The sequence below is a fragment of the Cupressus sempervirens genome, chromosome 9, assembly GCF_028749045.1.
Source record: "Cupressus sempervirens isolate cs-2001-9-10 chromosome 9, ASM2874904v1, whole genome shotgun sequence".
In the NCBI taxonomy this organism is placed as follows: Eukaryota; Viridiplantae; Streptophyta; class Pinopsida; order Cupressales; family Cupressaceae; genus Cupressus; species Cupressus sempervirens.
The window spans coordinates 59,683,549-59,700,536 of NC_143126.1; the positions used below are offsets into that span (position 1 = coordinate 59,683,549).

Here is a 16,988-nt window from a genome sequence, read left to right on the forward strand (position 1 = left end):
GGGAAAAAAAACACTTTTCATTCACTTATGGGTAATCATTATTAACAAGAACAACTGTAAAGTCACATCTATTGATACAATCTTGTAAAAAATGTTTGATATTAAATCAAAGTGTGAGTATTAAGTTAACAATTACTTTGACAACCATTGGAATGCGCTCAAGTATCAAGTATGGGTCCTTTTCCCTAATAAATTTATATTAAACTAAAGGCAAGTATTAAGCCCCTATGTGACACTTGTTTAAAAATAACAATTAAAAGTTGTAGAGAAAAAAAAAACCAAATAACCAACTAAAACTACGACATAAAACATTAATGAGCGGAGCCATCAAATTCTGAATATATTTATAATTGTCAAATCCCATTTGCAATCTTTGTGTTTATATAGGTATATTAATTCAATTGTAACAGTTCCTACTGTGTATTTCTGAGAATAATAATAAGCCTTTCCGATCTGAGCAGTGCTCTGTTTGCGAAAACGTACATGAGTAGCAGAGGGGATTGTACCGCCTGAATTTTCGCTACAAATTTATATTAATATTCTACCGTAAGCAGCAAAACCCTCTAAATGTGTCCTCGAAGTCTCATCGTAATCGGCAACCTATTTACAGAGATTATATTTCCCTTGGCAATGATCTGATTTACTCCCCGTTTCTAGGGTATTACGATTTCCCTTTTCATCTTTGGTAGTTTATACTGTGGAAACCATCCCTGATATCAAATTATAGTTGTAGGTACCAATGCACTCTGAATTGGGAGAATGCTTGGAAAACCATAGAAAACTGGATCACTTTTACAGTTTTTTTGTTTTTGAATTGGTTACTTCTCTCTTCTCTCCCATCTCTTTAACCGCATATCCTAAGGGAAATTTCTCTTCTTTCCTAACATCTCTGTCTTTAATTGCAAACCCTGAGTGTATATCTTCTGTAAGTTTATGTTTAATTAACTTGCACGTGGCCTCGTCAGTTGGATAGCTTACCCAATTTCGACGCTTAGCATTTATATTGACTAGCATTTAGTTTGTTTTCTGGACATCGAGATGATTTTTCAATATGCAGTATAAAAGCAATTGTCAGTCGCTTGGAGATTTGAATATGAATCTCAACTACAAAAGCCATGATCATACCGCCTTAGTGCATCTTAATTGACATCTTGATATCCATTTTGCGTCCTTCTGAATCTATGCAAAATCTGTTAGGTAGTGCAAATTAACAAATTTTTTGGTCAAGTTGAATACTGTTTAGACTCAAATGACGAAAAGGTGTCAGTGGATCCTTTTTTCTAACAAATAAATCATTTCCCCTCACGCAAATTTGAAGGTTCATCTTTTAATTTGGTCTGCACAATTGATGTTTTCGATTACTGTATTTATTTTTATTGAAAAGAAACCCATAAAATATCTCAACAGCTCGTACACTCCTTTAGTTTGAATTTAGAGGGACGGAGGACTGTATACCTTAAAAAAAATGTAAGGCGAATGGAAAAATAAAACATTTGCTTGGTTTAATGCATGCATATGAGGGGCCACATACCCCAAACTGGTGTCTTTAATGGTGGAACCCAAGAAACTAACTTCAATATTTAACATAGATGGCGAGCTAGGAGTTTACGACTTGCAAATAAGAAGTCTGATTCATATAATTCTTGTTTTGGTAGGATTTTGAGATGATGTCAGGGAATGCAGATGACGTCTCGTCAATACTTGATACTTCAAAGGCGGAGCGTTCAGTATGGCTTATGAAGTGTCCTCAGGTTGTTGCTCGAGCTTGGAAGGAATATGGTGATGCAGGTCAACCATTAGCCAAGATAACTGTCTCTGTTGATCCACTAAAGACAAATGATCAATCAGTTGAAGTAAAGGTTAGTTGTGAATTTTCAAATTTGTACTTTTTTCGTTGGTCATCTAGGGTATCTCCACAACCTAGCCCCACACCCATTTTGGGACGAGTTAAGGCAACCCACGAGACTAGAACTTGGAGATGGATCAAGCAGCTCACTAGCTAGGTCCATTTGGTGAACCCTGGTTCGCAGTTGAACCCAAGATGCATAGGGAGCAAACCCATGGCCCAAGTCAATCCCAAAGGGCAAGGCTGGCCGTTAGTCCAACAATTCCCCCCTCAGCATTATCCGAGGAGATTCAAACTTCAAACTTGTGACCAAGTTCTGATACCACTTGTTACAAGCTAGAGTTGCCGTTGCACTAAAAGATCCACCTGTTAATGCCCAATACAACACTTATAGAATATAAGAGGAGGTTAAGCCATGTCATGAATCCTGAAGGGGAAGGCTGGTGGTCAGTCCAACAGCTACCCATTTAGACTTCAATTTTGTACTATTATCTCTTCCAATTGCTAATAAATTCTGCAATTCCTTTTTCCATGTTATTAATTTAGATCCCTTTATTTATTGCCAAAATTCAATTATATCCTGCCTTCCCATTGCACTTGTTGCTATTCAATGTTTCATACTTCATGACTATGTTTTTGTAGAATTCCCTCTTTACAAGTGGTTATAGAAGTTCTATTATCAATGTTCTGGAATAAGAATAAGTTGAATAAGTAGTTAGCTCCTTCAAGAAAATGTGTTTTCCAGGAATCCTCCTCCCTTATGTGCAATAATTCTTTTCAAAGCCTTGAAACCAGCACAAAATGCCATCACTAGCCTAATCTGATTTTTTATTGTAAGAGTCATTTGAAACTATATACTCCTATACATGGCTAAAATTTTTACACTGAGAACTCTAATTATTTTGTAGGTCGTAGATCCAACAGCACCTGCTAGCATACGTAAAAAGGTAATTCATTGTTACAAGACAAATTACAAGTTAATTCTCATCATCAAAACAAGCAAATTAAATGATGAGCAGAAAAGAATATTTTATACTGTCTCTTAGTAATCAATCTGTCCACCATTTGGGATGAGGAGCATGACACTGTATAAAAGCTTATTTCAATTATATCTTGTGTGCAGGCTGAAGCACATGGGACATCTTCCACTAGTAGCCAAAAAAAGTCAACTCGGAACAACAAATCAGAGGTAATTATCTTAACACTTATCAGGGTAGGTATGATTCTATAGCAGATTTTGTATATATGGTGGCCCAAATTAACTTTTTCAGTATCATCTAAAGAACATCGAATAAATTTATCTTTTCCGTCTCATTAAGAAGATTTCCAATGTGTGCTATAACAGAGTAGTAAATAACAGACATCAGTTTTGGACTATTCAGCTTATTTTATAACAGTTCAAATCACAGTTCTAGAAAACTAAGAATTACCTGGAAAAAGCTATAAACCAAGGAGTAAGAGCTCTACGAGCTGTTTGTGAGAAATAAAGTTGGTTTTTCTGAATGCTAAACTTCCTCTGGAACAACTTTAAGATTTCAATAATTTTGGAAATTTGATATTTAATCACTGAGTTTGTAACTTTGTTACATAGAGAATTTCAGCGGATTTGTTTTTGGATCAGTAAAGTTTTGTTATTATATTAATATTTTTGAAGTTAGTTACATCATATTTTCAAAGCATATAATACACTGCACCATGCCGTTCATATCCCTTACAACCCCCACAACCCCAGTCCCTCCACATCAGCACTGTGTACACAGACAGTGCCCCCTCGACTGCAGTCAGTCGACATCATCATTACATATAGAGCAGTTATACAAAATGATTCAAAATGTTTTAAAGCATAAAGTATGCTATATGTACAACAAAAAAAACAGCACCACCTCCAGTTTCTATACCTGGCAGATTTTTGTTCCAGGGTCTTGTTGATGTGTGTTTTATGACTCACCAAACAGTAGAACAAAATACCGAAATATCTTATCCTCTCTTGAATAAAGTCTTGTGTATGCTAAGATTGCTAGAAGATCATACAATGACTTCAAGGTTCCTTTAATGCCAGGTCTTGACTGTGGATAAGATCGATGGTTGATGTGATTTGCTGATGATCACAAGGGCGCCTTACGTGTTTATTCATATTCATTTCAAGCCATGCTGGGTGTGGGAGCTATCTTAAGGTTTTGCAATGAAGCGCTTTTTCTTTTTTTGGATTTTTCACAAAATATGCAGAAATTAAATAGGATGGGGTTCAAGAATTCTATTCTAATCCTAAGGGTAGTGATAACAACAAATAGTGTTCTAGTGGACAAATTCCTCAATTTACTGAATTCCGCTTCGCCAAGTTATACTACAACTAAGCGTGAACCAGTGCAATCTTCAAGGGTTATGCCAAAGATTTTCATATCACCGCATACACCATCATAAAGAACAATGTATACAAATGATAGAAGTTGAGCATATGCATGAAAGAGGTTCAGGCTAACTTTACACAACGAATTAGAATCACTAAAACGTCAAAAGTATGAACCAAAGGAATTCATCAATACACCATCGTATTCTCCATTGTAATCACAACACATTGACTATGCTAAACTTAATCTACTTGAAGAAATTTTAGGAGAACAAGCAAGAACTAAGATACGTCAAGTATTCACCAAACTCCAATGAAAACTTTATTATCTCAGTAACTCATAGCAACAATCTCATAAAAAATCTCCCTTTACAAATGAGAAATGAGGCCTTTATATAGGTCCTCCACTACAACGGGTGGCCCGGATGATCACAATAACCGATGGTCGAGATCATGCCACATCAGCCCTAATTAGGGTTAGGGCAATGGAAAGGAATCTACATTAATGCCATAAGGAATCCACTACTGTAGTGGGTAATAAATGCTCACCATGCATGCTAATTTAAGGAGGAGTGGGGTGTAATCAATGATCCCTATGCACACCCACTGTGCATTTAATGCATCTATCCTTGATTTCTTTGCCTGAAAGATCAAAATCGATCTAATACTATTTCCAACTCCTCTGTACTAATGCTTGGTGCAAATTCTTGCTTGAATTCTAGAACTGCAATTGCTCTTTCTGCTTTTCCCAAGCTTTCATCCCAATCTGGTAGTAAGTCCTTAGTAGTGTGCATTGTATTTGAGAAGATGGAGAAGTTCTCAAAATCATCTCTTCCATATACATTTAGTTGAAAGAATTCCTCTAACTTGACTTCAGATTATCAGTTGTCATTTCCTCTTCTCCTAATCTTTGTGATAACAAGGATGCAACTGCATTTGATATTCCTTGCTTGATGTTATCAACAATCTTTTTCCATCGACTGGATTCCCTGGTAAAGCTCTCGAACATTTCCTTAGCCATGATCACTGCACTGTACCATCGAATAAAATCATAGAAATCCCCCTCGCTGATAACTCGACCATCAATCAATTCTTGCTTTGGGGTATCCATCAGACTTTGAATGTCAGCAATCACCTCTTCTTGGTAAATATGCTCATCCACCCATGATTCCTCCATGCATTGAGTCCTAGAGATTGCAGCCAATGCCCTATTATGCACTTGCACTAATTCTTCTGCATGTTTGAAGGCTACCTCCTGAATTCCTTCGATCCAAATCTTTGCACCTTGAGCAATCCGCTTGATTCTGTCAATATCACCTACCACTTCACTGGAAACACCTGTTGGAGGGACAAATGATGGACCTTCTTCTCTTACTGGATGAGGCAAGTTATTAATGTACTGACATAAGGCCCGAATTTCTCTTTTCTACTTTTCATACCCTTCTTCTACTTTCTTCAGCCTATCCTTCAAAGCCTGTGTGGAGTCATCAAATTCTTCCAATATTTGCTCTCAGGAGGCCCGACCAAGATTTACTTTTGTAACATGATATTCATCTGGAGCAATTTGATTTTTCCCTTTGTCAACTGTGGGAGTCGCAATCTGCAAGATTCTGGATTGTAATTCTCCTCTGATGAATTTAGTATATCTTTTTGCTTTCCCTTGTTCTTCTGATCGGTCCAAAATTTCTTGTAATTCAATTGCTGGATCAACCTCATTTTGTTGATGCAATTGAATTCGTTGCCTCAACCATTCCGGAATGGGTATACTTTGGTCCCCCGGAATTACCAATTGTTCTTTCCTTTGGACTGCTCGAATGTCAATCTCTTCTTCACCTCCTGGACTATCCATTGTAACCCCAGGAACTATAGCTTCGGCACTTGGAAGATGTATTGCTACCCCTGGAGTTTCTTCCTCTAGTGGACCATCTCCATCATTAATCATTTCTCGCTCTAAGATCGTAGTAAGACTTTCTTCTGTAGCAATATCTTGATCTCTCCCTCTTTCTTGCATAGATTTTTCATAAGCATTTATACTCAACCTATCATGAATTGGCATATCCAAATTCTCTTCTTGCTCAAATCTCCTTATACTTGTCCCTATATCCTGCCTTTCAAAAGTTTCTATCTCTTGGACACTTGGAGTTCGACTTGGAGAAGAGGGAGCATCTTCGTATTTCTGCTTCTTATTTTGAGATTCTTGGATGACTTCTTCAATCCTAGGACGCTTTTCTCGAGGTACCTCCTTCCCTTTCTTGGTTCCTACATCTTCGGACGGAGCTCCCCTTTCTTCAACAGTCCCTTCAGATATTTGTCTTGATCTTTCATCCCTGAGTGGTCTGTGGCCAAGCAACCTATATGTGAATCCTTTAGCTGGTGCAACTAATCTTTCAAGCTTACGCTCGATCCACCACTTTGTAAAATCTAAGACTGGTTTTGAAAGGGTTTCAAGATCTGTAATTTCTTTCTTCTTCCAATCAAATGGTTGAGCTGTCATTTCTGGATTGAATCCTTTTCGCATCATATTTGGGTCCTCCTCCATTTGATCAGGAACCTTGAATATGTTGCATGTTCTAATAATGTTCAATGTAGTCTTGAATGCAATCTTTTTCTAATCTCGTTCTCGTCTGCTGCATTTGCCCAAAAATCTTCAAGGTGAACCTTGTGTTGGTACTTTGACCCTCCTACTGATGAGATCTTGTTGAAAGGATCAAAATCATTCCTCTTTGGATAAAGCGGAAGGCGAAAGAAGTGGAGCTCATCTGATGATTTCTCTGCAGCTTTTAGACATGGGCATACCTCAGTTTTCCCTTCTCCTATGGAAATTGGAAACTGCAATCCCAACGTCTTCTTCCGTTCTTAAATCTTTTCATAGGCAGTAAGTTGTCGAGTAAGCTCTAACAAGACCATCTTATCCGTTGGATACCTAGGAAGTTTGTATGGCTCCGTGGAGAATCCTTGAACTCAGATGTATGAAAAGGTGAGAAATTGAATGAACCAGGTGCCATATTCTTCAACCAACTTCATTGCACCCATTGACATTCTTATATGTGGCCTCTTTTGTAGTGTTCTTACTATGCGCATGGCAAATATATCATTAACCCTCATGTAATCATCCTTTGAATACAAATGCAACTGCGGGTAACATTCGTGGACTTTGAGGTGTTGGCTTCCGCTTCCAATTGGTCCTTTGCATCGTAGTCCATCATAATTTGTCCTTCGTGCTAGCATGTAGATGACATAGGAGCTCATGTAAAATTTCCTTGTATGCTCTAGATTCATCAACTGCTCATTTAGGTTATCACTTATGAGCCCAGCCCAATCTATTTTGTCACCTTCCTCCATTACTTGCTCAACAAAATACCACATCCAAGATTCAAACCTATAAGAATTAGGCATGCCAAATATGCGACTCAACATCATGACCATATCACTATATTCCCTCTGCAAGTCGAGCCATACTATTTCTTTAGGAATCTTAGAATGATGTGGTCTATTCTTTTTCAACCATCTTTTGTTGATTATTTCTTCACAAAAATTGATTCCAGATGTATAGATTCTCAGTGCTTGCTCTTGTGTTTTTGTGACCATCCTTGGATTTGAAGGAATTCCAAATGCTTTAGAAATGGATGTCGGAGAAAAATCTGCCAGAATATTTCGTTCCGAATCCCGGATGGTTCTGTCTCTAGGACTGTAATGCTTGGTACATTCCACGATTAACTCTGGATGTTGAAAAGAAGGAGGGAAACCAGCTGCAGCAAAAATTCCACTTCTGAAAATTTTTGTAGCCAGGTGTGTTGGGTGATAGTCGTTATATCCGAGCATTCTCCGGTTAAAATCTTTCAAATCAAGGCCGCCAAGACTTGTATCTCCAATTTTTGTCCACTTTGACACAATGTTGGATTCAGGATAGAATCCTCTCCTTTCATTCTTTATCAATTGTCCTCGCGTTTCTCCTGTTCCCCTGGGCTCTGCCATTTTCCTTTCCTGCAAAATAGAAAACGTAGATACATAAGACTATGCAAGGAAAGCATTAAAAACAACATATATGACTTGTCCATAAGACATAGATTTTGGATTTTCGCCAAAATTTCCATACTCCTTTCAAGATTCACTTTTCAACACTTTCGCGAAAAATATGAAATTCCACAACTCACTGCAAAGAAAAATCCTTTCTGATAGGATTCAAAATCTTCTGACGTGAATTCCCAGAAAACTCCTCAACAATTTCAGAAAATTTCTCAAAAAATCTGCTTCCTTGAACTCCTCAAATCTTACTCCTATTCTTGATCTGCTCTTCAAATTTCTGTGTGAGCCTGAATGAATGAGAGGGTTTCTTATAGAAATCATCCTTCAAAAAAGATGCCTTTAAAGCTGCAGACTAAAATTAAGCAGCTACTTTACTTAACCATTAAGGTTTCCATTTTTTGTGCCACTTGTCGCTTTTTTGCTACTTGATTCAAAAAGTTGCTATCTTTAATGCTCTTAGCTTCATGATGAAGCTGAGTATTCTTCTATTTTGATTTTTTTTTTTAGCTTTATTAATTAAATATCAATTAAAAAAAATAAAAATCAATATTTAATTAACTTGCATTTTTAAATGAAAAATCAAATTTATTTGCAACCTTTTCTCCATTTTTATTTTTTGGATTATTATTCAAGAAAAAATCAAATTAAATATTAGCAAACTAATATTTAATTTTTTAATGTAAATCCAAAAGAAATCTTTTGAAGGAAAATCATTTTTTCGCTTTTCCTCTCTGAATTCAACTTTCACTTCATAAGAAAATTCATCCTTCCTCTAAATTTTCTGATTTTTTGCAAAATTTTCAATTTTCCGCTTTTCACGATTTTTACCAGTAAGCAACTGTTTCCAAAGAGCTTATATAATTTTCTATGCCCACAGGGTTCTCTGAGCCATTGTTAAGATTTTGAATATAATCTTTGCACGAATTGGAGCGACTGGATTCATCCAAACCATTGTCATGATCCTCAAAACTAGTAGATGAAAGTTCATGAACAACAAGATCCGAAGAAGCACTACAATGCTTAATCATAGACAGTTGATCACGTTTTGAATTTAGGGCTTCTCGCAGATGATCAAAGGATTAGCCTTTTAAAATACAAGAGCCATTGTTCCTTTGGGCTTTTATAATAACATTATCACTAGTGCTGCTGCTGCTGTTATGAGGACTGAGATTGCTGCTTGTAGGCAAGGAAGCATCCCTGGTGCATTTTTCATCCTGTTTAGATGATCCTTTATATGACAATCTTCTGGTGAATGACAAACAACTTCAACTTTCTGTGAGTTACAAAAAAGCTGATGATGCTGAAGTAGCTACTCCAGATGAAGCTTCAGTAACCGTGGACATATCCGTGCGACCCCTCAGTGGATGCTTTGCCTTGGATGGGAGATAAAGTTCTCAATCCCTAAATCTGCACTCAAAATTTGCTGGAGCGGGTTTTTCTTGGAATGAAGGATTTTATCCTTCACGTAATATTTCCCTACTCCTTCAGATTTGCGCTCCATGATTTCCGGAGCGGGCTTTTTATGAAATGGCGGATTTTCCTTTTGCACAATTTTCTTCACTCCTGCAAAATTGCGCGCCAAGATTTAATAGGTCGGGGTTTTCGAGGATTGGAGGATTTTGCCATATTCCTCCACTCCTGCTGGCTTGCGCTCCACGCGTTAATAAGTCGGGGTTTTTATGGAGTGAAGGAATTTCCTCATTTCCTGACTTCTTCAGTCTTGCGCTCCGCAGAAGAAGGAAACAACTGGCAAAAAGTTTTAAAAAACGGAAGGGGGGTCCCACAGGGAAATGTTACAAATATTTCAAGGATAAGACTTAATCCGAACTCTGAATCTCTGGTTTCTCAATCTTACGTCATCAATAAGAGAGAAAACAAGCCAAAAGGGGAGAATAATCATATATTGGATCAAAAACACATTTACTTTGCGACAACCTGAGTGTGTGCAATTTATATTAATTCCATCTCAACAAGACCACTCAGAAATCTTAGGATTAATCATGACAAGTTATTGATTCCTCTTGACTTCAAAAGCATCCTGGACATTGCCCCGCTGCCAGTTAGGCGTCCATAGCCCCGACGGAGTTGTCACTGTAAAACCAACGGAGATTGCTCCACTTCCGGCGAATTATTCTTTAGAACACCTATGGAGATTTCCGCGTACCCCCAAAGCCAATCTCATTATTTCATCATTTTTCTCTTTTTCTTTTTTTATTTTCTCTTGAATTTGTATTTCATTTCTCTCTTTTCTCTTGGCTTGTAAGCAATGAAGCTTACCATGGGTTTAGGAGTTACAGTGGCGCTGAAGCAAGATTTTTAAAATTTTCACAAGTCATGACCTTTCCAAAGACACATAAATGGACTTAGAGCAATAGTTAAGAGTGTGAAATATGTGGCAACCTCAGAGTTCATGCGTCGAGACACAATGTATGATTAACCTTCCGAGTCAAGTATGTTTTCTAACCTACTGAAAATATATGAAGGATAGCCGAGATTTTAATGCTCTCCATAACAATTATCCAAGAAATGAAATAAAAAAAACTCGGCGAAGTCTTCAGATGAAGTAACCAAATCATGACACCACTCCACTTGCAAAAAGGAGATTCTCACAGTTATGAGCCACCTAGCAAAAGCCAAAACCGAAGCCAAACCAAAAGAAGAGAGAAAACAGAACCACCCAAGGAAGACAACCTAGGGAAAAATAAAACAAAACAATCAAGGGAAAGAAACCTAAACTACGCAAAGCCAAAACTCCTAACCAAGAGAGGGGAGACAAACCAAAACGCCCACCTAACTAAAAAAAAGGAAAAACAAAAACAAAAACACACCACAAAGGAAAACCTAAACTAACTATGTACAAGTTAGGCTTCACAAAGAAAACCTAAGGGCAGAAATAATGCTTGAGGAATTGCCCATTGATAGGCAATTGGACTTCCTTTCCTGTTAGAGTCTTAAGCTTGAATGCATTATCTCCCAAAATTTCAGAAATCTGATAAGGACCTTTCCATAGATTATCAAACTTGTCATGTCCACCTTTCTTTTCATGTGCCTTATCCCAGCGAAGTACCAGATCTGAAATTCGAAATTCTTTAACCTTTGCCATTTTGTCAAACCATCTCTTAACAACTCCTTGATGTTTAGCAAACTTTTCCAATGCTTCGTCCCTCTTCTCTTCCAAGTGCAATAATTGGGTCAAACGTGTTTGCACTCTATCTTCTCCTTCCATAAAATCTTGCATGAATCGTAGTGTTGGAATCCTCAATTGGATAGGAAAAATTGGATCTTGTCCGTAGACCAAATGATATGGAGATGTCCCTAAAGAACTCTTTATTCTGATCCTATTCGCCCAAAGTGCAAATCTCAGCTGTGTATGCCAATCTCTAGGGTTATTGTCTAATAACTTCTTCATTGCACTCAATAGATTTTTGTTTGTTGATTCTGCCAATCCATTCCCTTGCGGATAGCGGTTTGATGAAAAGTTTAGTGTGATCCCATAGTCAAATGCCCAGTTTGAGAACTTCAACGATCTAAATGCTGGCCCATTATCACGTATAAATGCATGGGTACATCCAAACTTGGTAATGATATTTTTTTCAAGAAATTTGATAACAACCTCCGTTGTACAATTTTTCAGTGATTGAGCCTCGGTCCATCTGGTGCAATAGTCTGTAGTAGTTAGGATATACTGGTGGTGTCCTGATGATGGTGGATTGATGGGACCGATGAAATCTAACCCTCATTTTGCGAATGGTTTTACTTCAATAACAAGTTGTAATGGCATAGCAGGATTTCTTTCACGTGTCGCAGCTATCTGACATCTGTGACAAGTCTTCACGTGTTCATAAGTGTCTTTAAACAAGGTTGGACAATAATACCCTGCTCTTGATATTTGATGAGCCATAGCCAAACCACTTCCATGACTGGTTCCATATTTACTATGAAAATGCTCAAGGATGTGTCCAGCCTCTTCCTTTCCAACACATCTCAAATAAACCCCATCATGATTCTTTCTATATAGCACAGATCCTTGAAGCGTAAAATTTTGACTCTTCATTCTCAATGAACGCTTTTGAACAGAGTTCAAGTGTGATGGAGACTTATGGTTCAACAAATAATGAACAATATCATCATACACTCATCCGGGGATACTTCTTCTAACACATACTTGTTGTACTAACCTGGGACCAGTTGTAGACAGGGTTTGGGCTAGAGCTTGTCCTCGTACTAACTTCATTGGTTGTATCTCCATGTCATATTCTTGAATAATTGCCATCCACTTTCCTCTTCTTTCTCCCAATTCATTCTGCATTAGCAAAGTCTTTACTGTTGCATCAGGAACTATTGCATAAACCTTGCTTCTTAGGATGTAATGTCGAAATTTCTTTATTGCTTTCACCAAAGCATAAGCTTGTTTTTCAACATTCGGATATCTCAATTTTGCATCTTTCATGGGTGAACTCATGAATGCAATAGGATGTTCATCCTGATCATCTGCCTTCTGGGTGAGGATAGCTGCACAAGTGTGTTTTGAGGCAAAAGAATATATATAAAAAGGCTTGGTGTAGTCAGGACTCAACAAAATAGGAGCATCCACAATTGCTTGCTTGATTTCTTTGAATGCCTTTTTTGCTGTAGGTGTCCAATCTATCCTTGCTCCTTTCTTTAGCATGTCATTTAATGGCCTTACTATCTCTGCGAATCCAGTTATGAACTTCCTTACAAAGTTAATTTTCCCAAAGAATGACTTTAATTCTTTCTGACTAGCTGGCAATCCTATCTTTGATATTGCCTCAATGCGCTTAGGATCAATTGAGATTCCTCGTTCTGATATTACATGTCCTAACAATTTCCCTTCAGTGACAGTGAACATGCATTTCTTTGGATTCAAGGAAATCCCATATCTTCTACATCTTTGGAAGATTCTCCTCAAATCACTGATTTGATCTTCCCTGCGTCGAGAGAATACTGTGAGATCATCCATGTAAATGATGATGCACTTCTTTACCAAGTCTCTGAAAGCATAATCCATGGCCCTTTGAAAAGTGGCTCCTGCATTGATCAAACCGAAAGGCATTCTTCTATAAGCAAATGTACCCCACTTAGTTGTGAATGCCGTCTTTAGTCTATCTTCTTCTTCTACCATCACTTGGTTATATCCAAAATAACCATTTAAAAATGACATCATTTGAGAACCGTTAACAACTTGTATCACTTCATCTAATGACGACACTGGATAATTATCCTTCTTTGAAGCTCTGTTGAGATTTCTAAAGTCCACGCACAACCTTATCTCTCCATTCTTCTTTCTAACAGGTACAAGGTTGGCGACCCACGTTGAGTGTCAAACTGGGAATATAATCCTTGCTGACAATAACTTCTTCACTTCTTGATGTATTAGTGGTTCTAACAATGGATTCATTGGTCTCTGCCTTTGTCTAAATGGTTTACTGTTTGGCTTTAACGGAATAGTATGTGTAATGAGAGACGTATCATATGTCTTCAGATCTTCATATCCCCAAGCAATCACATCAGGGAATTCCTTCATAAGCTTCAATATTTCCTCCTTTTCTATGGGGGTACAAACTTTCCCGATAAATACATTCTTGACATTTTCTCTCATTCCCAAGTTCACCTTTTCACATTCCCCTCCTTCAGTACTTTGGTACTTGAGGGAACTTAGTCTGTTGGCATCAAAAATTCACTCTAGTTCAATCATTCCTTTTGGAATGGTATTTGTCCTTAAATTCATAATCTCATCGATTTCAAATTGAGCTTGTTGTTTTTCTCCTTCATCTATGACTTGTGCTTCAAATACCCTCGAGCTTGTCAAAAAATCAAGAATATGCTTGTCATCTTCAAACACTTGAAAATTTGTGATGTTGTCAGGAACTGATGGTACTGAAGTCAGCTCAACCATAAATTTCTTCCCACAATCCATGGCTAATGGTTCTAATGAACTTGCAGATTGAGCCAAAGAGTTTGCTACTGGATTGCTTGTTCAATTTATCCTTTTAATAGTGAAAGCATCAAAGCTTTCGATTAGGTCCCAAACTCTATTGCGATACCGACCCAATCTTTTATCATGGCATGTATATTTCTTGCGTACCTGTCCAATGACTATGTCTGAATCTCCACATACGTGTAGGATTTTGGCACCCTTTTGGATAGCGAGGAGCAATCCAATGACCAATGATTCATACTCAGCCACATTATTAGTGCAAGGGAACTGCAACCTATGTGATGCCAAATATGTTTCTCCAGTTGGGCTGATGAGTTCAACACCATCTCCACTACCTTTCTTTGATTTGGATCCATCAAAGGATAGAGTCCATACTTGATCATTTTCATATTCCATGGGTGATTTTATCTTTGAATCCTTGGATTCTTTTTGATGTTCTTCTTGTCCTATTTCACCTTCTCGAATTCTTTCTTGTTGTGGGTCTAAAATTTTCATACAGGATGAGTTCATTTTGACCACATTTTCTGCTATCCATGCTTGTGGAACCATTTTGGAAACTTGTGCAATTGCTTCTTTGCACATGGTGCATGATATCTCAGAATGAAAAGCATCATGTATTCTACACCAGTTGGGTAACAACAGATTTTGAATGGATGCACCTTTTCCTAGTTCAACTTCCTGCTTAATGCTTTTTAGGACAAAATTCCTAAAATTCTCAAACATTCCTTCATTCAGCGATGGTTCTGAATTATCCATAACTGGTACCTTAGTGAAATTTGGAGTCACATCCGGACATCCCCCTTGATTGTAACCTTGCAACATTAAAACCTCTCCAGTTTTGGGAATATATGATCCCAAAGTGGTTTCCATAAACAAGATCTCATTGTGTTCACCATACTCAGTGATCAACAACCGGAGCCTTGGAGTGCTCTCTATCCTTATCTGATTGGGAATTCCCTTCCATGGGAGCCACATGTGTGAAAAGTCCGTTGCGATATAACCATTCAATTTCCTTGCCCAATCTCTACTAAGAAGCATGCCATACCCTTTAGGAATATCCACAACAGATATGTCAATACAACTTTGAACACGTGGATCAGAGGCCAATTGCATGTGAATATTATTCAACTCTCCCATGACTGGGACTTCAGTTTTATCCAATTGTGTGACTTTCTTGTCAGTCTGAAGTGGAATCAATCCCAACTTTCTACATATGTCCAATGGCATTACATTACTTGATGCACCAGAGTCAATTAAACAATTATGTAACATTTTTCCGAAAATTCTAATAGATACTAGGAAAGGTGCAGGTTCCTCCTTCCCTTGATAAAAAACCACTGGCTTCTGCCCTTTTGAATCAAATGTCTCATTGTTATGTATAGAATTTCTCCCATTTTGAGTTGTCATGGAACTTTCCACTATAGGAGAATTATCTTTGATCATTTCTAGTGATGGATCTTTTGAAGATACTTGTCCATTTGATGTAACCTTTTGATCATCCTGAGAGTTTTGCACCATTCCAATGAAACTTGAAGGATTCTCAGCAAGCTTAGATGCATATGGTGATACATCATCTGCAACATTGGTGTTTTGCGCAAAATTATATTGTTGGACATTGGATACCCCTCTTGGAGGATGTGATACATTTTGAGAAACAGTCTTTGTGGGGGCGTCATTGAAACTTTCCAATAATGTATCTCTAATTTCTGAAATCTTCATCAATTCATATAGTGGAAGACTCACTTTAATTTTCTTGAATTCCTCTAGTACATAAGTACTCAACCTTTTCAATTCCTCTCTAGAAGGACTTCCTTTCTGTTTTTGTCCTGGATTTTCACATTGCCTTTGTTCTCCTTGTTGAGCAGAGGATTGAAGATTATTCTTTCCTTTATCACTTTGTGAAGAATTTGTCATGGGAGATTGGCCTCTATCTCCTTGAGAGCTTGTGTGTTGTCGATATTCAGGGGAGTCTTTGAGAGGCTCAGGATTATTGTTCGCATTTGGATGCGGGGGAGTTGAAAAGTTATTTGGAGGAACTGATGATGTTAATGGCTCATGGTTCCTATAATTCCTCTGATATGTCTTTATTGGAGTATTACCCGATGTTTGTTGAAAGGCTTGCACTTCACTTGTTCCTTCCACCAAGACACTATTATATAGAGGAGGAAATAAAAATCCATCCTTATGTAATGATTCATTTGGGGATACTGGTGGAGGTTGATTTTCTGGTGGGACTTGATAATGTGGCATCTCTATAGGACCATTTGCTGAAGCTGGTGGGAATTTTTGATTAGCTTGTATTGGCATGTAATCCTGAGAATCAGGAGGAGGAAATTTAAAATCATCAAAAACCAATGCTTGGTCATATCTTGGTGAGGGTACCATCTCATATCCCGTAGGAGGAGGATTCTCAGATGTGGTAGTGTTCCTCACTTCTCCCTTGAAAATATCTGCTGCTCTTTGAAATTCGTGACACTGTAATTTAGAATGTTGACTAGTCTCATGTAATCTACACCATCCAGATAGTGCAGCTTTTGCTAAGAAAACTTTATCAGCTGGGTGATTCTCAGATGGAGGATTATCCATTGGTGACGGTACGCCTCCATTATTTGGATTAGTGTTCCATGATCTTCTTTGATGACCTTGGTTATTATTACGATATCCTTGATTACCTTCATTGAATCCTTGGTTGTGTCCTTGATTACTATCATGATGTGGAGGGGTATTCCCTTGATAACCTCGGTTGCTACCTTGATATGACTGATAATTCCTTCGTGCATTTTGCAACTGATTATTTTGATTTCTAAGGT

General features: G+C 37.7%; 1 protein-coding gene across 3 annotated transcripts in view; it reads left to right on the plus strand.

The window, feature by feature from the left end:
* Positions 1 to 368: 368 nt before the first annotated feature.
* Positions 369 to 16,988, plus strand: part of LOC149537634 (uncharacterized) — a 64,893-nt gene continuing 48,273 nt past the window's right edge. Inside the window, exons 1-4 of one of the 3 annotated variants that reach the window (XM_089798993.1) lie at positions 369 to 546; positions 1,656 to 1,859; positions 2,755 to 2,793; positions 2,970 to 3,035. In XM_089798993.1, the coding sequence (XP_089655119.1) occupies positions 1,665 to 1,859; positions 2,755 to 2,793; positions 2,970 to 3,035 (300 nt within the window). In that variant the 5' untranslated portion in view covers positions 369 to 546; positions 1,656 to 1,664. Of the gene's footprint in view, positions 659 to 1,307; positions 1,468 to 1,655; positions 1,860 to 2,754; positions 2,794 to 2,969; positions 3,036 to 16,988 lie in introns of those variants that run through there. The other 2 variants (XM_089798994.1, XM_089798995.1) reach the window with 2 other exon arrangements.